The sequence below is a fragment of the Zalophus californianus genome, chromosome 3 (genome assembly GCF_009762305.2).
Source record: "Zalophus californianus isolate mZalCal1 chromosome 3, mZalCal1.pri.v2, whole genome shotgun sequence".
Classification (NCBI taxonomy): Eukaryota; Metazoa; Chordata; class Mammalia; order Carnivora; family Otariidae; genus Zalophus; species Zalophus californianus.
The window spans coordinates 51331404-51353721 of NC_045597.1; the positions used below are offsets into that span (position 1 = coordinate 51331404).

At 44.2% G+C, this 22318-nt stretch overlaps 1 protein-coding gene across 1 annotated transcript; it reads right to left on the minus strand.

Moving 5' to 3' along the window:
- Window positions 1–536: 536 nt before the first annotated feature.
- OLFM4 (olfactomedin 4) lies at window positions 537–21528 on the minus strand. Its single transcript, XM_027587964.2, has 5 exons — window positions 21311–21528; window positions 16765–16917; window positions 10725–10937; window positions 9571–9730; window positions 537–2626 (listed from the first exon to the last, which is right to left on the minus strand). The coding sequence occupies exons 1-5, from the start codon at window positions 21494–21496 to the stop codon at window positions 1824–1826; spliced, it is 1515 nt and encodes a 504-aa protein (XP_027443765.1). The 5' UTR covers window positions 21497–21528; the 3' UTR covers window positions 537–1823.
- Between the last annotated feature and the right edge of the window lie 790 nt (window positions 21529–22318).

A 22318-nucleotide genomic window follows, 5' to 3' on the forward strand; every position in this document is an offset into this window, starting at 1 on the left:
AAAAATGAGCATTTCGGTAAGACTGACTACACTAGCCTAGTCTATCCTACCAGCTCTAGGTCACCTGTCCCCCTACACATTCTCTTTGGTAAAGGTATCTCCCTCCTCAGTATGGCCGGTTAGTCCCTTTGCTTTCCGTACAAGACCTTCTGTTTGGGGAAGATCTGGAGGCTTCTTATGTTAATAGCTCAATTGGAAAAGGAACATAAACCACACAAATATAGTCTAACATTGGAAATAACCAGATCAGTCACGCAAATTAATAAGTACAGAGGTCATATCCCAAGAGTGCAGTCTCATACAAAAAAAAAAAAAAAAAGAGCTGCCAGAAAGAATGGATTTTAAGGGGAAATGAAAACTAAAGAGCCAGCCCTGACTTTGGATTCCTTTAAAAGCCCCTGATGCTCTTTGCCGTTAAGGTGTACGATCTCCTGGGCATTGCTGTTCGGGACATAGCCACACTCTGTACCTCACAACAAAGTGGGGACCACCCTATTAGAGGCTTTTTTATAGTAAAAATAAGAGAGTTTAAAAACACACAAAGGACAACACTTTTATCAAAACACACTTTAATCATTTATTAAAAGGGGACAATTATAGCATTGAGGGAGCCAATCCTATAGACTGGGACTCATGAACATCAAAGGGAAGGAGACCAAGACCAGATGATAACGCCATCCAAAGCACAGAAGCACAGACACCTGGAACGTTCTCAGACTGCACTGATTTGCTAGATACTATCAGTGGTTTTTAAAATATTTCTTCCTCAAAAAACTTCATTTTCTCACAGCTTCCAGGCTTAAAGACAAAACTGCATGAAACAACTGCTGTGAATTAATACAAATGTCACATACGCTCCAAGGGCTTTATCATATAACCACATATGCTATGATTTTATCTGCCATCTGATCTTCCTATGGTCTTAGAGTCGTGGAAGTGAAATTTCATGAAGAGACAAAAAATGTGATTTTGTTTTTCTTATATCCATGCCATAAAAAAAAACAGTTAATTTTCATAAAAAACAGGAGGTAGGAAACGGGGAGAGCAGAGAATGGGGGTGGTGGGAATCGGTTTGTAAGTCTGGTTCGAATCTTCTGAGCTGCCAATGAAGTCATGAGGCCGGAGGGCTCTACTGACTCTTATATAGGTGGACAGAGGGAGCAAAGAAAAATCAAGTGCCTCACCTGTAGGTCCATTTGGGACCGATTTACAGTGGTACAATTTAATGCATAAAAGAGTCTTTCTTTAGAAAACTCTGAGCATTTTACAGATATAATAAAGCATGCTAAGTCTACTAATCTGCTACATATAAAACATTGTTCCAGGTGCTAGTAAGAAAAACAACGACGGAGATCTGATCCCTCGAGGAGCTTTGGGTATTAATCTGCCTAATTGAGCCCAGGTTTCTTTCTTGGATGAATTAGTCTGGCTACATGGGGGAGAACTGGTCACTGAGACACGTTGGTACAAAGAATCCCCCAAAACCATGCAGAGTTCTCTTCAAGTTCCTTAATTTCCAGATGCTGCCTGGACCACTGACACCTTCCTGGGACCCATAATGCCCCTAGACCTCCACAATCCCATCCACCCTGGAAGGACCTTCTTTCCAGTAGGGAAATACATTTCTGGAGGCAGACAGCTTCCAAAAGAACTCATCAAATCAGGGCAAATATCCCAAGTCTCCAGCATGATAGAACTATGCTCCCAAATATCACTACTAAGCAAACACACTTCCAAATCCCAAATCCCCCGGCAGATAGCTAAAGAAGTGGAAAAGGCCATTTTTTCAAAGAACATTCTCTGCCTCTCTCACCCTCACACATTTACTTGGGTTCCTGGTTAAAGATCAGATCATAATTCAGAAGGTAACCATCATTATAGACAAAAAGTTTTTGCTCAAAAGGGTGATAGTTAATGCTCTGCACTCTTTCCTGCATCTTATGCATTGTGATGTCTAGTCTGCCCTCTTTCCCTGAGTTTGTGTCATAGTAGTAGAAAATCTCTTCTTGTTTGGTGTTCAGAGTGCGGGTGGCATACAGAACCCCACACACCATGAAGGCATTGGACACAGACGGTTTATACTGCCTGGTGTACCAAGTGTTTAACACCACGAGTGTGGTGTCGTTGAGTTTACTAATCACCATGTTACCAGTGCTGGCTTCAGTTGAATAAATCACCCACAATCCTTTCTCATCCACAGCCAAGTCAATATCTTGCCAACCAACATTAGCATACGAAAAGCGGTTATTATACGCAGCATTAGGGAGAGTTTGAGTCACTTCAGCCCTGTTGTTACTCAGGTTAATTTTGGCAATGTTCCCGGTGTTGTACCAGTTGACATACATGTAGTTGTTATAAACTGCTGTACCACTGCCTTGGCCATAGCTGATCCGAAGATCTCGGGCATTTATGTACAATAGCAAATCATCCAGTGTATTGTGGAGTCTGTAATATTCCAGAATTCTCCCATCTGTATTCAAAGGTGCCACCCAATACAGCCCCCCTTCTGGATGCTGGGGAGAGTAATCCCGACCCCAGGCACCATATTTATAGGCAAACCCTCTCCAGTTGAGCTGAACTACAGTCGGCTTGCTGATATTCACCACACCACCATGGCCACAGCTCCCTGTACAAACAAGAACATAAAAGGGCATTCTTAGAGAAAAATGAATGACAAGACACAAATGGTTTAATACCCTAAGAACCAAAGGAATCCATAAAGATTTGTCTTGCCAAGGTTCAGTGACGACAGTGCTTCTGATGGAGAAGAGCCGAAACCTTCTCGGTGTCAGTCTCAACGCAAACCCACTGTGGGCTCTAGAGAAAACAATCTTCTGTTTCCATGAGTGGGCTTTCATTCTGGAAATGGGGATGCTAAAGCTGCCAAGAGCCACACTAAAAAGGTTTGAGGGCACAGAAAGAGGAAAGGAGGACTTGGTGGATTTGACAGATTTTCTTCTATCAGAAAGCATTTTGCAAATTTTTTTAAAATTTCATCTTTCTGACAGAGAAATCACGAAAGCAAGGTCATCCCAGACCCTATCTTTTCCCCATAAAGCCTGCTATTCCCCAGGATCAGGGACAATTGTGATGAAGGAGAAGACTGTCCTGGGCAAGTGTCCATGCCCTTCACCTTCCTGCCCCTCCCTCCCTGGAACCGCAAGTGCATATATCCACACCAGGTACCAATGCTGCCCCAAGCCAATCTCAGAAGAGGAAGTTTTAAATATGGGATTTTAAAGATACAAAAAGATGGTCCTATCATGGTGGGATTTTAGCCTTGGGAAGCCGTGGAAGTTATTTCAGGGCAATATTGCCTGCTCTGTGCCCAAAGCATAGCCCATGACTTAGAACCCTCGGTGACCAGGGGCGCCTGGGTGGCTCAGTTGGTTAAGCGACTGCCTTCGGCTCAGGTCATGATCCTGGAGTCCCAGGATCGAGTCCCACATCGGGCTCCCTGCTCAGCGGGGAGTCTGCTTCTCCCTCTGACCCTCTTCCCTCTCATGCTCTCTCTCATTCTCTCTCTCTCAAATAAATAAATAAAATCTTTAAAAAAAAAAAAAAAGAACCCTCGGTGACCATCTTGCTGTAGAGTAATAAGGTAGGTCTTGCTGTTCATACCACAATTTCTACTGGGCCATAGAATGCCAGACAAGTACTTCACCTTTCCCAATCGGACACTGCCGTTACAATGTGTACAATCAAGAGGGACCAGACTTACTGGTCCACTGAATCCACCTTCCCTGTAACACCAGTGAATGACCTAGACTGGACAACTGGCCCTTCACACTGCACTCTGAAATGCCTGCCAACCCAAACCATTTGCTACAAAAATAAAATAAAATTCCTCCAGGATTTTTATAATAACTATCCAGAGTTGAACACGCATTTTCTGGGATCTTAATAAATACCCTTTACAATCGGGTAACATTGTTTCTTGGATGACAAAGAAAATTCAACTTCAAGTACATTTGAGGTCATTTTCCCTCATCTGACTGCCTGGAGCAGAGCAGGTGAGGGAAGGAGGAACAGAACCTGAATCACTCGATCTGGCTTTGAATGCTTGGAGGGAATCAGGGAGCCGTGGAGAGCACATGATGTGAGCTGGAGCCAAAAGCAGAGCTCCAAAGAATTACCTGATTTATCATGGGGTGGTGGGGGGGGGGGGGCGGGGGCGAGGCTGGTTAAGGGGGAGCAAAGCTTTGCCTGTAAGTCTGTGCCTCTGACCGATATGGAAAGACCCATTCCTCTCCTTGCTAAATGTCCCCCGCTTCTCCCCTCCTTATTCAAGGACTGCTCAGAGGTGAAACCATTACTAGAAACCCTGCTTTTATTTTTCCAATCTGCTGGGGCTTTTTCGTCCCAGAATTACATACGTGCTCCTTAAATGCTCTCATGAATCCGCAGTTGGTGGGAAAGCCAGCCAACCATACAACAGGTAGAGAAATGAAACCATTCTGTACCCAACCTCAAATAATTTTGCATATCATTAAGCAGAACACAGTCGCATGTTTATTTTAATAATGCATGCACCATTTCATAAATAAAAAAGCAATGTGTGTTCAGCCAAGAGACTGCTCTCCACCAAGGAAATAATAAATAAAATTATAAATTATTATTCCTTCTCCTAAAAGTGATCTCTCAGATGAATGCTTGTTGGCTTTTGTTTATGAAACAATGCATGAATTATTAAAATAAAGTTAGTGGTGTGTTCAGTTTAATGATAACAAAAATTGTTTGAGTTTCCAAATGCTACAAACTGGATTTTCTAGTTAAAACATCTTCCCGAGAACTTATTTATTTTACTACATTTCACTCTGCGGAAATGAAAGAAAGTCAGATTTTTCTTGCAGGTTGGAAGACTTAGGAATTGTTTGCTTAATTGAATCTTGCTTTTCTGCAAAGAAAATATCCCCAACCAACAGCAACAAAATACTTAAGGGAAAGTTATGATGCATACACGTATCCAAGCATTATCAAGGGGTTAAAGATCATAAACTGTTCTGTGTTGGATGTGGAAATCCTTAGATATAAAGGAACCAAAATAAACTCCTCTTAAAAATGACTACTTCTACTACCATTAATAATAATAATAATGGCTCATCCCCCCTTTTCCACGCGGACCAGGAAATTAAAAATTACACCTGGTATAAACACCAAAACTGTTGAAACCACAGTCTCTGTTTCTCACTTCCCAACCGTTCCTAAACACTCTCCTGCCCTTTTTGTCATACCCCTCTTCTCCTCCGTGTCCTTTGGGCCATTTTCAGGGCCCTGGCTATGGTCAAAGGAGGTGGAAAAAGAGAAGAGAACTGAGCATCATTGGCAATACCACATATGTGGCTACAGCAATGACAGACTAGAGAAAAGGCCATGGCGGGCTTCCTCGACTCCTGGTGGCAAACTATCCTGAAAACAACACTGAAACTCTCAGCCACTGGGTGCCCACTGCTCATCCAGCCCCGCCAGAGCCCCTACCCCCCTCACCCCATCTGTGCCAAGCTTTTTCCCACCCACCCCCTTATCTCATACCCTTTTCCCACCCCTTCCTTCATTTCAAGGTCTTAGGTGTACTCCGTTCCCTTCCTCAGCCATCACAAGTTTACTCTGACACTGGGACAAACACCCATGCCCAACCATCATCCAAGAATGTAAGAGACCAATGAATCATTTTGCAATTTCTGGTAGAAAAGAACATGCCACAGAAACAAGGATAAAAGCACCCTTTCAGCTACCCCACAAGCAAGGAAGCCAAGATAGCCTGGTGTTAATCAGGTTGGTGAGTTGTTGGACCTTTCTTGTCACTCTGGGAATCACTGGTGCACCTCTCTATCAGAGCATCTATGGAAGGCAGCCTGGTACAGTGAAAATATTGGCGATAGATTCCAAGTCAAATCCTGACTCCAGTACTTACTGGCTGTGTAACCTTCTGAGCTTCACCTTCCTTACGTTAAAACAAACAAACAAAAAACTCCTAATACCTACTCCGTAGCACTGTTAAGAAGAAGAGAGAGAAGGCATGTACAATAACTCAATAAATGGTAACTATCAGCATTATAATCACATCACGTTGGAATTGAAGGTTCACCTGCCTGTCTCCCTTCCTACAGAGTGGTTTCTGGAGGTTCCTGGAGCCATCCTGGTAACCCTGGTTCCCAGAACAGGACCAGCCATGCAGTGGTACCAAATCAGGATCGTGGAATAAGGGAAGGAAAGACTGGTCAAATCTCCCAAACCCAGTTTACCCTATTTATAAAACCCTAGCCCTCTACTCTGCTACAAATCGGAGTTTTTCAAAAAGCCTAGTATCCACTCCACAGAACATAACGCAAGGAACCCTCCACACAAGGGTATCCTTGGTTGACAATCTCTTCATCACGCAATTCATTAGACATTGCCATGGTATTCCGAAAATACCCTGGGAAGCCACAAGGTAAGACTTTAACATACCCTGACTTGGCTTTTCTCAAGTCTCATGGTTGTATTTGTGTGTGTGATGTGGTAGAGAGTTTTTAATTTGCATCAACAAATGGGAATTCAAATTTGTATTGCCCAATTTTGAAGGTTGGGTAAAAAAAGTTAGAAGCTGGGTGCCAAACTCCAGAATTATAACCCAAAAAGATATTTTATTTATCTGATTAAAATTTTTACTACAAAAAAAGAAAGCCTCATGGTTAGTAGCATTTTTCTTAAGTCAAAGTCTACATGCAGAGGAAACAATCTGGGCTCTATGAGTGCAATCTCCTACCTGGACAACTGAACTTTGAGCAAAGAGGAGAATACAATTCACTTGTGAGAATTAGGCAATTAACCTGGTCATAATCACAAAATGATGAAGACCAAATTGACTCTGAATTTATTGAATATATACTACCCAACACTCTGCTTTTCCTAAGGCTTAGGATTTGGGCGGGTCACCCCATATCCTCCATCAACCATTTACCGAGCACCTACTATGCGTCAGCACAGAACACAGCATCACTGCCAAGCACAGCGGTGATCCACCCCTGAGTGAGTGCGTACATTTTGCCTATCTTCCATCATTTAGATTCAGGGGGAGATCAGACAGAGTCAGTTGTTTTCAGGAAAAAAAAAGTTAATGAGCAGAAGGCCAATTATTTTAGATTAGAAAGTTCTACGAAATGAAGCAGAAAAGGATGCCATTGCAGCATAAACCAAATATAAAGCATGTTTTATTGAACCCTAGCTACATGTGCTGGTTCAAAGACCAAGCTGACCGGAGAGGGGTAGCACGTTGCAACTGCAAGGGAGGGGCCCAGAGAACACAAAATTGCTTTAGAGCTGAGACCTGCATACAGCCTTTTGTTCTGTGCAACTCTGCAGTGAAAGCAGACAGGCCAGATTTTAAGGTCCCATAATAGTGAGTAACTTTAATTAAAGTCTCCACAGGCTCACAACTTTGTGGTGTCTGGGGAGTTTCCAATTCTGCATTATCAACCAATCAAACAGAAAGAGAGCAAGTAGAAAGAAATTGATTTAAAAACATGACAAAAAGTCAGTTTAATATAAACATCATAAATATAATATGAACAAAGCTGGAGGAGGGCCAAGTGGCTTGGCTGGGATCCAGGTACAGCCAAGGTTGTGGGAAAGTGAGAGGAAATCTGGGTCCAATTTGCTTAAACAACACAGCTGGGCTGGGATGGCTTACAAAAGTCTAAGTGTGAGGACCTAGGGGAAAGTTCTAGAAAAGGAATTCTAACAAAAACAATCCAACAGACTCATTTGTTTTCCTCCTTAGATATACCAAGCAGTGTACTTTGTCTCCCACTGCCATCCTTGAGTTACTGCCATCGGACACTCTAGGCCCACAGAGCAAGGGGCCCTGCCCGTCAGCTTCAGCTCTGCCATTAACTACCTGTGTGGCCTCAGGAAAAGCGGCATCCTCACCACCTGAGTCCCCTTCTCCTGAGACATGATGGACCTGAGCCAGATGGTTCTGAATGTCCCCTCCAGTTCTAAAATGTCCTCACTCTAAGGAATGCAGAGAAAACTGTGCTTGAAATACCTATTCCATGAGGAAAATACGCTGTGAAGAAAGAAAGAAAGAGAGAGAGAGAGAGAGGAAGGAAGGGAGGGAGGGAGGGAGCGAGGGAGTGAAGGAAGGAAAGAAGCAGGCCTTGCTCAGGCGTTATCAGGGTTTGTCGCTGCTTTGACCCCCGTCCTCACGGAGCCCCGCGTGGCCCAGCAGAACGAGCTCACGTTTTCATCGCACACCGACACTACTGATCCCAGACCGAATTTAACCTTAGCTTGTAACGGAGGACGAGGCACGGCCTTTGTCCTGAACCTCTTCTGTATGTCGTACTATGACAGATTGCCAACAAAGCAGAGGGAAGGATGAGTCTCCTAACCACCACCAAGAGGCTTAGAACGGTGGCAGTATCTAATTAAAGCCTTAAAGAAACCAGCTACATTGACAAGGATCCAGAAACACACAGCCTAAAAGGAATCAGGTTGTGGGAAGAGGAGTTAATGAGAATACCAAGAGCTGTATGATGGGATGAGAAGCCACAGGCCCTTTTCAGGTGGAGCTGCACACGAGCCACAGAGAGAGCCGCCCTGTGCCAGAGACCCGAAAGGCTGAGCAGCAGGCTTTCGTTCACCTGGAGGGGTGTGCTGAAGCACCGGAGGACCTAGCACCGCTTTTGTTCCCAGCAAGGTGTCCACTTCAGCTATCTTCATTAATAATAATAACAAATCCCAGTGCTTAAGTGCCAATCATAGAGCTCTGTGCTTCCCAAGGTTGGTTTCATTAACCCTCACGGCACCCCTGCAAGGTAGGTACTCTCTGCCCGCTTTATCACTGCCAAGATTACGGATCTTTGGCTGTGGCCACATAGCTGGGAAGCTGAGGCCTTTGGGGTCCCAGAGCCATACTCCTGACCCCTACACTCCACTGCCTCCATCCCTGGAGGTATTATGGTGCACCCCCCTCTAGGCTATACCTTGCCCCAAGGATAACCATTAGAGAGTGAGAGACCATCCCTGCCGTCCAGGAACTCCCGTCCAGGAGAGATGGCAGGCCCAAGTCCTGGGCATGTGGGGCCATCCATTAAAGCCTTCTTCAATCCCAAGACATGCTAAACAGCAGGTGCATTTAAGGAAAGCACAAAGGAAAAATACAGAGATGGAAGCAGGGAGGGAAAGAGAGGAGGAGGGAAGGAAGATTCAAGCATAACCCAGCTCATCAGCCACAGGAGCCAATCAGCCCTTGCAATCCACAGGACGGCACAGATGCCATGCAGATTCCAGAAGCTTTCACCCAGCCCCCCTTGACAACAACTCCATCACCACAGAGATGTTCTTCTTGTTAGCAAATGCAAAGGGGACATGTGTAATGTGTGGATCTTGTTTTAAGTCAACTCATCGTCGGTGCTTTTCCTCTATGTGCCCCAGAACATGCTAGCAAGTGGAGCTACTAAGGGAGAGTTCAAAGCATGGAAGAGGAAGCTCAGAGCCGCAACAATCCCATCTCCCCCCCTTCCCCACCCCACTCTCAGCTCCTGCTTGGGCCTGGCTCAAGCGATGAAAACATGACATGCTTACCAGGGGCAAGAGGAGGTGGGGTCGCAGGAACATTTTCACCTTTAGAGGCTTCGCATTCCTTTAGCCTGGTCTTAAGAGCCAGGATTTCTCGGCGAATGGCAAGGACATTGTTTTTGTCTAGCGTCTCCAGCTTCTCTACCAGGAGAGTCATATTCCTTATCTAAGGAAATAAAAATTCAGAGTGACTTTATAGTATCATGCAATTTCTTTCATAAACATTCCAGGGCTGAATTTGTCACTTAGTGAAACATTGCTAGAGAATACACCCGAGATTCTTCTGAATGGTTTCATTTGGAAGAATACATTTTATGGTTTAGTGTGAATGCCTGTCACATCTCAGGCAGATGTGTGTGACAAGAAGAAAATGGCAAAGATTTTAACAGATTTAATAACAGAGCACAGGCTCAGTCTAAGCATCCACAAAGGTCCATTAAAGTTCATTTCCAATAACCTTCCCTTATAAACTTGTGTTTACTCATGTTGTATTATAATTAAGTTTCTAATGAACGGTGAGGGCCAGAGAAAACTTAAAGTCTGACATATGTAACTAGAATTCTCAACTACAGCCCACGTCATGACCATGCTAGTAAATTCACGTAGATAGGAATTACCCAACCATAACATTAATGTGATGGTCTTTATCCATAGAGGAAAAAGGCTTCATTAAAACATACTCCCAAGAAACTCCTTTAAAGAGGGTTGCCAGTATGTGGAGAAGTGTTCCAAGAGGGATCAAGGATCACATGATCATTCAAAAGGAGAAACTGACCTAGCAAGTCCAAAATCAGGTAAATTGTGGCTTTCTAGTCCCATGAGCATAAATCCAGAACAGAGAAGGCACTTGACCTAACCTGGCCATGGAGTTGTTCAGATTCATAGCATCTCCTTCCTGGAGACGTTCAAAGGCCACTTGGTTCTGGGGCAGGACCACTGAAGGACACCTGCTCCTCAATGAACAGGTCCCCACTGCGCTGAACTTACTGGTCAAAGACAGATGTCCACGGAAAGCAGAACATGGGACATGCCATGTGGCCATGCGGCCATGCGAGAGTACAGAATTGGAAGCTGGAAGAGAGACCCGTAGCCTGGTCCTGGCACCTGCCCGCTGAGGAGAATTTCTTAGTAAAGCTCTCAGAAACGAGCTCATGCCTTACCTCCACTTCCAGCTGGTCCACAATTGTTGTGCTTCCGACGACACTGCCCTTCAGCTGTGTGATTAGTTTCTCCATCTCCTTCACTTCTATCTTGATCAGCTCAAAGTCCAGTTCAGTGTAAGAAATGGTATCCTTTTCCATGATCTCTACTCGGACGGTTAGGTTGAAGAGCTTCTTTTCATACACACTGATTAACTGAACATACTCCCTCACCTGAAAGGGAATCAAAAAGCTTAAGTCAATTCCCAAAATAATACCATGCAGTCTTCCTCCACGACCAAGCCCTTAGGGACTGTTTGATTGCTGTCAATCTTTTTTTTTTTCTTTTTTGGTAAAGAAATGGATCAAAAATATATTTGAGTAGCTTTTTTTAATCTATCTAAATGCAAACTAAAAAAAAGAAACTAAAACATTATTACAATTGGTGGGGTGGATTTGGCACTTGCCTAGACTAAAAATAATATTGCTTCAGAGTCATCATGCACAAGTATATTTTTATTTCCATTTTAATGTTTGAAGGTATTAGGTCTCCAAACTAAATTGGTTTGAACCAGGCCCACAATGCACACACCGTGTCTAAATCAGGGTTTCCCAGCCTCAGCATTATTGATATTTTAAGCTAGATCATTCTTTCTGGCGGCGGGCGGGGGAGGGGAGGTCTTATGTATTATAGGATGTTTACCAGCATCCCTGGCCTCTAGATACCAAAAGCACCCATAGACCGTTCAGCTGTGACAACCAAATATGCCCCAGGCATTGTTAATGTTCCCTGAGGGCAAAATCACCACCACCACCATCCTCCCTCCATTTAGAAACAGTGCTTTAAATCTAACTATTTTCTAGAAGAGGGAGAAATGCACTAAGGAGAATTCCTTCTCTGATTGCCACATGCACTGAGTTTTGGGCCGCTCCACCTTTCACAAAGTGGCATAAAGACCCAACTTTATTACACAGTATGTGAGTGTATATGCAACTGTCAAGTGCACATTTCATTAAGTGCACCCACATTTATTCCAAGAACTGATTATTGCAATCAGACCTTTACGCGTTTGTAGCATATATTTGAATGTCTGATCATTAAGTTAAAATACTTGCAAAAATTCCCTTGGTGGTTTAATGTATAATTGGAATTTCCAAATGGATATTTCAATAAACACATTTGGTGGTTCTTTTCTGTATCTGATCTCGAAAAGAAATGCCATGGCTTTTTTAAGGACCTGCTCATTAAAAGTTGCTAGTTTTACATTCTTTTTAAAAATTCGAACATAAGTGATACTTTTCCCCAAACCGTGCTAATGTCAAGTAGCTGATCCACGGGGCCTGGATGAATTCAGAGCCAGATGTTGGCCTATAATCCTCCTAATACCAAAGGCAGCCCTAACTTCTGTCATTTTAGCCCTTTCACTTAACCCCACTGTGCAAATTAGAGCAGACTCATAGGCCGCAGACCTCAAGGGCTAGGGCTTCAGGCAAAGAGGATTTTAATGAAAGTTGAAAATGCAGCCCTTGGCACTGCGAGTGTATCTCCTCGGGCAACTGATGCTCACTGCCATCAGCTGTGCCATCACTCGGAGGCTGATAAAGCTGGTGACATTTTGGTGGATAAGGAGGTTAGAAAAATATACATAGATGACCTAACGAGTCCTCCTCTCAAAAGTATAAACACAAATATAAGGTAGCCAGGTTTTAATCTCTATAAAAATCAAGCATAAAAACAAGCCTGTGGTAAAAATAATAATAATAATAATAATAATAATAATAAAGTGCCAATCATTGCAGAAATGGAAGTTTGCGAAATGAGTATTCTTGTTGGCATTTGGCCTTGCCAGCTCTTGGAACACATGAAACACCCTCTGCTTTCCTGGAACATGTTGGTGGCACATCGCAGCTGTTATTCTACAGAAATGAGTGATCCAACTGTCATCTCCGCTAAATAAAATGTGGTTCTCCCAGATTCTCACTGAAAACCAAGGCATAACGTAGAGTCTGCCACAAAATGAGGTCTCTAAAGATCTGTTTGGGATTGGGGCACCTGGGTGGCTCAGACGGTTAAGTGTCTGCCTTCGGCTCAGGTCATGGTCCCAGGGTCCTGAGATCGAGCCCCGCGTCGGGCTCCCTGCTGAGCAGGGAGCCTGCTTCTCCCTCTCCCTGCCGCTTCCCAGGCTTGTGCTCTCTCTCTCTCTCTGTCAAAAATAAAAAATAAAAATCTTAAAAAAAAAAAAAAAGATCTGTTTGGGGAAAATTTGAGGTTCTTTCAGCAGACATTTAAAGGAAAGCTCAGTGATGTTCAGGAAAACCAGAATCGTCCATGGAGTTCTAAGAAGGCAGGAGGGAGGGGCTCCTGGGTGGCTGGTTCAGTTCAGCGTCCCCTTCTTAATTTCGGCTCAGGACATGATCTCAGGGTCGTGAGATTGAGCCCCTGTGCTGGGCTCTGTGCTGAGCATGGAGCCTGAGAGCCTGCTTGAGATTCTCTCTCCTCCTCTCCTTCTGTCTGCCTCTTCCTCCCCACCTCCCTGCTCATGCATGCGCACACACTCTCTCTCTAAAAAAAAAAAAAAAAAAAAAGGCAGGAGGGAATTTGAGGACTTTACCGACTTAAGTAGATTATTCGGCTCTCTAGTGTTGAGAATGGGCAATTCTGAGAACATCCAGCTCTCCCAGAAGTGCAACGTCAGCAGAAGCAGCCTGACTTGCCCAGAGATGTGCAGCAAGAATATGGGTGTAGCCCTAAGGGGACACCTCCCTGTGTCAACATCTTTACTACAAGCTCCTCATCACTATGAGTTTGAGTTTTAAAAGACTCGTCTATGCTTGCCTTCCAACCACCAACCTAACACTCAGAATTTCCCTTTTTTTTTTTTTGTTTGTGATGCACATACTACGTCATTGGTGGGTTCTAAGAATCAAAGTTTGTTTAGGGGTTCACTTTTGGGTATTTGTCATTGTTCCGCACAGTAAATGTAGTCTCGTGATAGATAGGGGTGCAGTGCAGCCGGCTATTAGACTAAAGAATCTGTCTGGCTCATGCTTCTGCCTCAAAACCTGTGATCATTACTATGGCCAGATTATTTGAAATAAATAAATGTACTCTGCAACGTAACTGTTATTTTAATATATCTTTAACAAGATTAGTTGAGCTTGAATTGACAGTGAAGACATATGAAATACTTTGGAGTTAGATCCACCTAAACTCAAATCCGCCCTCAGTACTTAAGAGGCAAATCACTTAATTTCTCTAAGCCTTAGTCCCCTCCTATCAACTGGGGGTAATGATATCAAGCTTACAAGATTATTGGAAAGACTAGAGATAATGCATATTAAGTGCCTCATTTAGGGGCTCCTGGCTGGCTTAGTGAGTAGAGCATGCGACTTTTGATCTCGGGGTTTTAAGTTCGAGCCCCACGTTGGGTATAGAGATTACTTAAAAATAATAAAATCTAAAAAAAAAAAAGTGCCTCACTTACTGGATGTCTATAAACTGCCTGCAGTTATTAGAGAAACAGTGATTTCAGGGGTTTTTTCAATCTGACCTTTTAATTTATTCTATTTCCCTGCACAAAACATTGTTCAATCAATGTTATTTGTTTAGAAGTTGCCTGAATGTCTCGACTGCCTCAACCTTCTCGTGCATGAGGATCTATTAGCGAATGTGTCCTACTAAATAACCTGCCCCAAAGACTGCAGAAAGAAAATCCTGAGCTGCCTTTTGTGTGGTCCCCTCTTGAGTATGGTCACAAGAGGACATATCATAAACAACAGAAAAGTATAAAATGCATCTTATGCAGAGGCAGCTCCCTGTCTTCCCTGTGTACTGACAGATAATGAATCAATGCAAGAGCGGTCCAAACCCTCTCCCGGCAGCCTGTCCAATCGGGTATCCCCCCCAGGCCTCCAGATAAACAGTCATTTCCAAGACAACTTAGGGACAGCTATAATCATTCACCTGAAAATTCAAAAGCCCTCAGCTGAAGAGATAACTCTGAATTGAAGGCATGCCTGACTTCCCGCATCTCTTCTTGGAGGCTGATAACAGCATGGCCGAGAAGAAAGGAACTGGGATGACTCTGAAGACCCACATTCCTGCCCTGGCTCACCCAGCCAAGAGAGAAATGACCTGTCCACTGACGTCTCTTGACCTTTATGAACCTCCATTTTTCCATCCCTAAGATGGGAAGAACACTGGCCTATCTGCCTTAAAGACTCGCTTGAGGGTAGAACAGACCGAGAGGCATTTAGAAAAGCACAAAAGGAAGCTGTTCTTGCTGTTATTATCGTCTGTCACGCAGAATTTATGATGCAAATCTCAACAGGCAGGTCAATTCCTTTCTTTGGCCTCAATTGCAGATTTCTTGAGGAACAGCTACTCATGCTTTCAGAACTAAAAGTTCTCCCACCTACTCCACATTTCCTCCCTGCCAATTATTAGCAAGGCAGATGCCACCTGCCCTCTTTACAGGATTGGAATGAAATGTCCCGTACTCTCCACCCTGGCAAGCTGCACACTTCCCCGAAACAGCATGGGGTTTCAAACTGCCCTTCACACTCCTGCCAGCAAAGAAGGCATGCAAATCAGTTGCTTCCACTATTTCAAAGCAAATGACTCTAACTGAAAAGATCTTTACTCAGGATTTTCCTCCACTTGTTATGTTTTTATGCATAACTTCCTATCTGTACTTGATTATGCTGGAATAAGGCTATGAATATTAATGGTTGGAATTTATAATTTAGCGCTGTGCCTTTTCTGCTGATTAATTCAAGGACATTTTATTTCTTAAGAAGCTAGGTTCCTAGTGCAGTCAAACACATTTTCCTGGACATTCATTTAAACATAGAATATTTATCTACCAATTCAGGTTGAAAGCAGGGTCTCAGCCTCATCATCATTTTTGTCTTAAAGGATAACTGTGCTGGATGTTGAGGTAGCTAAGCTTAAATTTCTCAGGAAAACTTATTTGGAATCTTGTAGGAAAGCCAGAGCTCCTTGTAGATTAATGGAGTTGTAGTAAATAATGCATAATGTGATTATAGCCTAGCTTGGACTTCACCTGTGCAGAAAATGGGAGCCTTTCTAATTGATTTTTAACTTGGCTAAAAACGGAGAAGGGGTCAAAACTGGAATGCCAGGTCACATTGCTCCAGCCGGCTCAGAGAAAGGCAAACCCTGTGGGATGACTTCCTCTGGCTGGAAAAAAGCCCGAATCAGGGGGTTGGAAGCGGGGTCTTTACCAAGGCGGCGTGACCTATTAGAATTGATTCAAATTCCCAGTGAAGCCTTCCGTTTCGGTCTAATGCTAGACATGTCTAATGTAATGTTCCTGCTGAGACAATAGAGGATAATACACGAGAGGGAGAATGAGAGACACACAGAGACAGAGAGAGTTAGAGGGAGAGACAGAGGGAGGAAGGTGGGGGAGGGAGAGAAGAAAGTAAACTGGAAAGAGAAAATCAGAGGAAGAGAAAGGAAAAGAGGGAGAAAGACTGGAGGAGGGGAAGGAAGAGGCAAAGAAGGAGGTGGGGCTTTCCAAAAGTAAGGAAAGATGAAAAAAAAAACAGGAAGGAAAGGGAGAAAGATCAGAAGGGACAGACAAGGGAAGGGGGGGTGAACAGGAATAGGAAGGAAAAGTGAAGGAGAAGGAAGAGAGAACAGAGGAGAGAGGAGACGAAAGAAAAGGCAAAGCTAGAAGAAAGAGGAAGATGACCAAAAGGAGAAGAAACAACAGAATCAAAACCAAATAAAAATTGCAGGGTTGGGTTTCGCAGGGGGAAGCTCAGGGCTTCCTTCCAATCACACGTGCACAATATTGAAGTGAGTTTATCCGTGGCATGCACCATCTCCATCCCATTTTCTTCCCAAGCCCTCATTTTTCCTGCTATAAAGAGCTCCACAGGTGTACTGTAAAAACAAATGCTAATGTCCCCGCAGGATGCAAGCATCCTAGCTTTGACACAACAAAGAAGGCTGCTTATCAAGTCCTGAATAAAAAGGGTTGGTTTGTTCCTATCAAGATTTGATTGGAAGAGGAAGAAAAGCAATGCTTACTTTAGAAAGCTCTTTCTCGAACTTCTGGGAGAGAATATGAGCCGTGACTTCCAAGTGTTCCACTCTCTGCACAGGAAAGGTGGTGTCCGGGAGGGTCACAGAGCACTGGCAGGTGCCGTGGTCATCCTCAAATCCAGTGAAATTGGAAAGCGACTGAAATAAAAATAAGTTCAACATCAGTAATAAGCCGGGAAATTAGCTTTTTGGTAACTGGAGTGACAGAAATTGGCCTGTCAAGAGTGCTAAGCGCCCGCCTCTTAATTTTCGCTCAGGTCCTGATCGCAGGGTCCTGATCTCAGGGTCATGAGATTGAGCCCCGCTGGGCTCATGCTCAGGGGGGAGTCTGCTTGACATTCTCTCTCTCCCTCTCCCGTTGCCCCTCTCCCCACTCACACTCACTCTCTAAATAAATCTTGAATGAATGAATGAATGAATGAATGAATGAAGAGGATCAGAGACACAAGCTAAAACTGCCATGTTTCCCAGGCAGTGATTACACTCAGTTCAGCCACATCTCCACCAGCCAGGCCAAACCACTGTCAGACACCTTTACCTAAAGGAAGATTCTCCTTTCTTGAGGAGGCTTCAAGGAAATTATTACTGTTCCCATGTAAGGAAAGGGAAAGAAAGAAGTGATGGGCATCCTACGTTTGAATTCCAATTCTACCACTTATTGGACATGAACCCTCTGTTAAGTCTTGCTTTCCTCACCTGTCTAATAGAGAACCCACTTCAGAGGGTCATTCCCAAGAATAACTACGTAATGTAAACCAAGTTCCTGGCATGTGGTGATCAGTAGATGTCACTTTCCCTTTTCTTCCATGCACTCATTTTCTTTACCCCAACCCTAACCCAATGCCTTCCAATGAATGGAATGGGAAAACCATCATGGATATGGGTTACAGGGGAAAAACACAGTGTAAATTCACATCATCTCTTCACCCAGGAAATTGTATAATTAACATTCTTCAAAATGGAAACAAACCAGCCATTTTTAAAAGACTGAATAATGTAGGAGTTTGAAGGTTTTGTGCAAAAAAAAAATTTTTTTTTTAAGTTTTCCAGCTTACCACTTGCAGAAAAGTCATTTTAAAATACCTTATGTTTCTTTAAGATATTCAGGCTCATACTTTGGTGCCACTGCATATTTTAAATGACAGGTTTGAAAGATCCTGTTTTTCCTTTGTCCCCTTTGAACTTCCCCAAGTGGATCCCAGCACAATTAACATTTTTTTATTACTACTGTTGCCTTCCAGAGGAACTCTTGGCAGCCTACTGGCTGAGCTTTACAATGATCTCATCTGATGGTCAGCCCAAAGCTCACCTGTGGAATATCAGACTGAAATGTCTCCAAAACTACCAAGGGCTGAGCAATGGCTTGCAGAATTTGCAGAGATGCAGGCCACACCTCTCAAAGTTTAGGAGGTCAATTGGCCGCAGCTGAGATTGTGTGCTCTGTGCATTTAGTATCTATCAACCTCCATGATTTCCAAACAAGCTGGACCTAGATGCTTCTATAATCAAGATGTATTCTGTCAGTGACCTCTGGACCAATTAATTCAGGCTTTTTTGCAACTGAATTGCTTGTCAATTTAACCTAATCTTCTTTAAGATGAGCAAACACACACACACACACACACACACACACACACACACACAATGTTTATATATATATAGATGCCAAGTAAATTCTTGACATTGGTCTCAATTTTCTTTGCCAATCACATCCCACACCTGGGGAGTAAGGAAGAGAGACAAGCAGGTTTATGCTGAACACAGGGGCTGGGAAGGGGTTAAGGTAAGGGTCTTTGCCAGGGATGAAGGCCTGGACAAGCTACACCAAAAATCTGTCAGAGAGACCAGCTTCCCTTGGAACCAGGTTTATCACTCCCACTGAAGCTAGAAAGACTCCCTCCCATTCAAGCACGCCAAGGCTTGTACAGGAGGACCAATGTATCGTGGACTTTCAAAAAAAGCAGCTTATTATAACAACTGTCTACCCTCAAAAAATGTCTTGCATTGCATTTTGACAAGGGGAGGTTAATTAGCTGCATAAGACAGGGTTGAACCATTCTTAGAGTTCACTGAAAAGCTCTGTCAAATCAGAAAATTGTGGAGATCATCAAGCAGTCTCGAGACAATCAACTAGAACCACCAGCTAACAACTTTTAGTCCTGAAGTTCACCTGAAAGGCAGGCAAATAATTATGAGCCTGCTGACAGCCATTCCATTGTCTTCTACTGAACATCTCTGTCCCAGCACCGTGGACTCCCCAGCTTCCAACCTGCTTATCATCAGCCCAGCGTGCGCAGCTGACATCAAAATGGTCCATAAGTTTGATCAGTGTCTCCCATTAGAGATATTTCTGCTCCTCACATTCAAAGACAATGAAGCTAATGGTGATGGGTCTCTCTCTTTGCACTGAATGCTTAAACTCTATGTGAGTGTAACATGAGGAATGGGAGAAACAGACATGTGCTTGTCCCCTTGGCCTTTGAGAGAGACTGCAATCTCCCTTGTGGGGGACAAATAGGGTCCTCTGTACCTTACAAGACACCCCACACTGATGGGGTCTCACGCAGCGTGTGTTTAATTAACATTTACTGGTGTCTACAGCTTGCCAGGCTGCGGTGTTAGGGAGACAAGTAAGACCCAGTTCCTGCCCAGTGAATCAGGCCCATTGTCATGAGAGAGATTTTGTGTCCTTTTTTTTTCCCAACAAACCCAAGCCCCTTAGCCTGATGACAAAAGCACACGACTCCATGTTCTGACTCGGCCAATGACTGTGTAGAACAAAACATTGCGCCTTCTCTTGTCTGTGAATTGAGGACCCTGACAGCGGCTCCTTCTTTGGAGGGGGCCATCCAAGGCATGTGGAGTGCTCGGAGCGCTAGCTGAAGGTGTGACTCACATTTGTGATTTAAGGTTGCAATTGGCTCTAATTAGCAGCCAGGTCTAAGTGCCTGTAAAGATTCAAGGCATAAAATAATGGTACTCAACATTTTCAAAGTACAGAAAATGATACGTTTGGAACTTGCTCAATGACAGTTATAAAGGGGTTTTCTACCACCTTCCAAAGAGCTCATCAAGCTGACAGCCAGCCCTAGAAAATTGGGTTTATAGTAGAAGTGACACCTAGCCTGCTATAAAAAAGAAGTTCGGGTAGTGATACTGACTCACCAGAGGGAGATAAGTAAACCAGGAAGGAAATTAAAACCTCTAAGTGGAATTTAACTACCATTCCTTATCTACTTTAAAAGTTATCTTTTTATCAGACAAAAGGCATATTGGATTTCTCTGTTTCTTGACCTATACTTTATTTTCTGTTATTTTAACTGATCATCTTCCCCAAATGCTGGTTTCTGATTGATGAGGCTTCAAAATCAATTATTTATTGTTAACCTCTTTCTCCAATGTTAACCAGCTCTAATTGTCCCCAGAAGTTACTTAGTATCATGGAATAAAATAATGCATCTGATTTCTGACTACAAAGACTATCAGCATATTTATGAGTCCCAAAACCATTCTCCTCTTAAAAATAAGTTTACATCTATACTCCCCCAAAATATAGAAAGCCACCTAGGGAGAGCTGGGTAAGAGAATGGGCGGACTAAGTCTGAGCTACATAATCTACTGGCTTAGTGACTTTAAGCCAATGACGTCACCTCTCCAAGCCTCTGTTTCCACATCTCTAAAATGGGACCATTAATTTTACCAGCCTCTGAGCGTTAAATAAGATAACACATATTATGTACTTAAGTGAGCCCCGTCATTTATTAGGCACTCAATGAACATTGTTGTGGCAGTTTCTATCTGGGCCCTAACCAAACCATTCGTTAATCAACAAGTTTCCATTGCCTACATTGGCAAAATGGAAACTATAGGAAAAACCTTTTCCTCCTCTTTTCCCAATGGCCCTTCCATTCAGATGGGAGCATGTAAGCAGCAACCTGACCTGTGAATAAAGATCATAGAAGCACACAGGGACAGCCTCTGGGAGAGTTAAGACTCCTCCACCCCAAGGCACACCATAGCAAGGAAAGCCTGGGTTTTACAGAGCAGGGCTCCTACAGAGAGGCCCAGAGCCCACGAGGGCAGAGCTAGAGTGAGGAAATGCTTCCTGACCCGTAATGTCTCATCCTCCCTGCTCTTCTCAGCTCCTCAAAGGAGATACAAAGAGGACTCAGCTCCCAAGGAACAAGGCTCAGGACGCAGCCTAGTAATGCAGCCTACGAGTTCTCATCTGGGATAGAACCTGGACATCTCGATTTTTAGAGTCCCCCTCCCACCCTCACCCCCTACCCCCAAATCCAAAGTGCAGCCAAGTCTGAGAACCTCTTTCAAGTTTCAATTCTTTCCCTAAAGCCTCCAGTGAAAGAACCAAGATGTCGTCTCCCTTGCAAACAATTTAATTATTTTACCCAGGTTTTAATTCATTTCCGGGGCACCTACAGTTAACAAAGGGAGCTGTAACTCTTCTAGAGTGCTCCCCAAAAAGCGAGAGGAAGGGAATGAACAGAGCTCTCAGACTGTGGGGCCTTCTCACCTGGGTCACGGAGCCAGGGCCGGGACCAAAGCTGTTGTTGGAGCTGGAGCCAGGGATGAAGCTGGAGCTCAACACAGGGTCAGAGAAAGAGCTGGAGGTGGTTCTGGGGATCAGGGGCTCCAAATCCCCTGTGGCCTGGCCAAGGAGGAACGGAAGGGCGAGGAAGCAGAGGAGGCCTGACGTCATCTTGTGCTCTTAGCCCAAGCCACTGGCTTCTGCCCAGAGCCCAGGGGCTTCTTATAGTGCCCAGTGGGGATTTCCCCACGTCCAGTCTGTGGGAAGAGGAAGCCGTCAGGGAGCATGTGACCACCCCAGGAGGGCCAGGACACCCAGGAACCTTGTCATCGAGCCCCACTCTGCCAGCTCTTCTTTGATTGCGATATCTCCTGCCAAATATTAACTCAAAGGCGTTTTGTGACGCCCAGTATCTGGTTCCCAACTTGTTACTTCCTTGAAAGAGATGGGTTCAAAGCAATCTTTGCGGGCGAAACAGAGCTTGGAGGTCCCAGGAGGGAAAAGCAAGCCTCAGTCCCTCGCCCAGAAGCCTTTCCAGTTGTTCCCCTGGCCCCCACCCCCACCTCTCATCTTACTGAATGACGCTTTCCAGAGAAAGTTAGGGAACTTGGTTTAGAGGCTGTGGATCTCCCCAGGGGGACTCCCTCTCTAGCTGCTACTCCCCAGGTTGTCTCTGACTGCCCCCTTACAGAGTCTGCTTCTGGACAATTTTTTGCCAACAACCTCCCACTGAGAGAGAGACCAGTAGTGTTTTCACCTTGGATGCTCAGTGAGGGCTCCACACTACCGAGCACTTACCATGGTGAGCTCGATGAAGGAGAAAGAATCCAAACAGGAGGCTGCCCAGACCAGTCAAGGGGGTCCATGGTGAGCAGTTTCTCCAGAAAGCTCTATATGACTGACCTCCATTGGTCCAGACCCTCTAGTGAGCTGGTCAAGGCATGTTCATCATGAAACTGAGAAAGAGGGATGCATCTTCAGGCCCCATCTGGA

Coding starts and splice junctions, on each gene's coding strand:
- OLFM4 (XM_027587964.2), bottom strand. CDS start 21,496: ATGACGTCAGGCCTCCTCTGCTTCCTCGCCCTTCCGTTCCTCCTTGGC. Junction 10,938..16,764: donor TCGAGAAAGAGCTTTCTAAA/GTAAGCATTGCT, acceptor ATTCCCTTTCAG/GTGAGGGAGTATGTTCAGTT. Junction 2,627..9,570: donor CCCACCTCCTCTTGCCCCTG/GTAAGCATGTCA, acceptor TTGTTTGTACAG/GGAGCTGTGGCCATGGTGGT.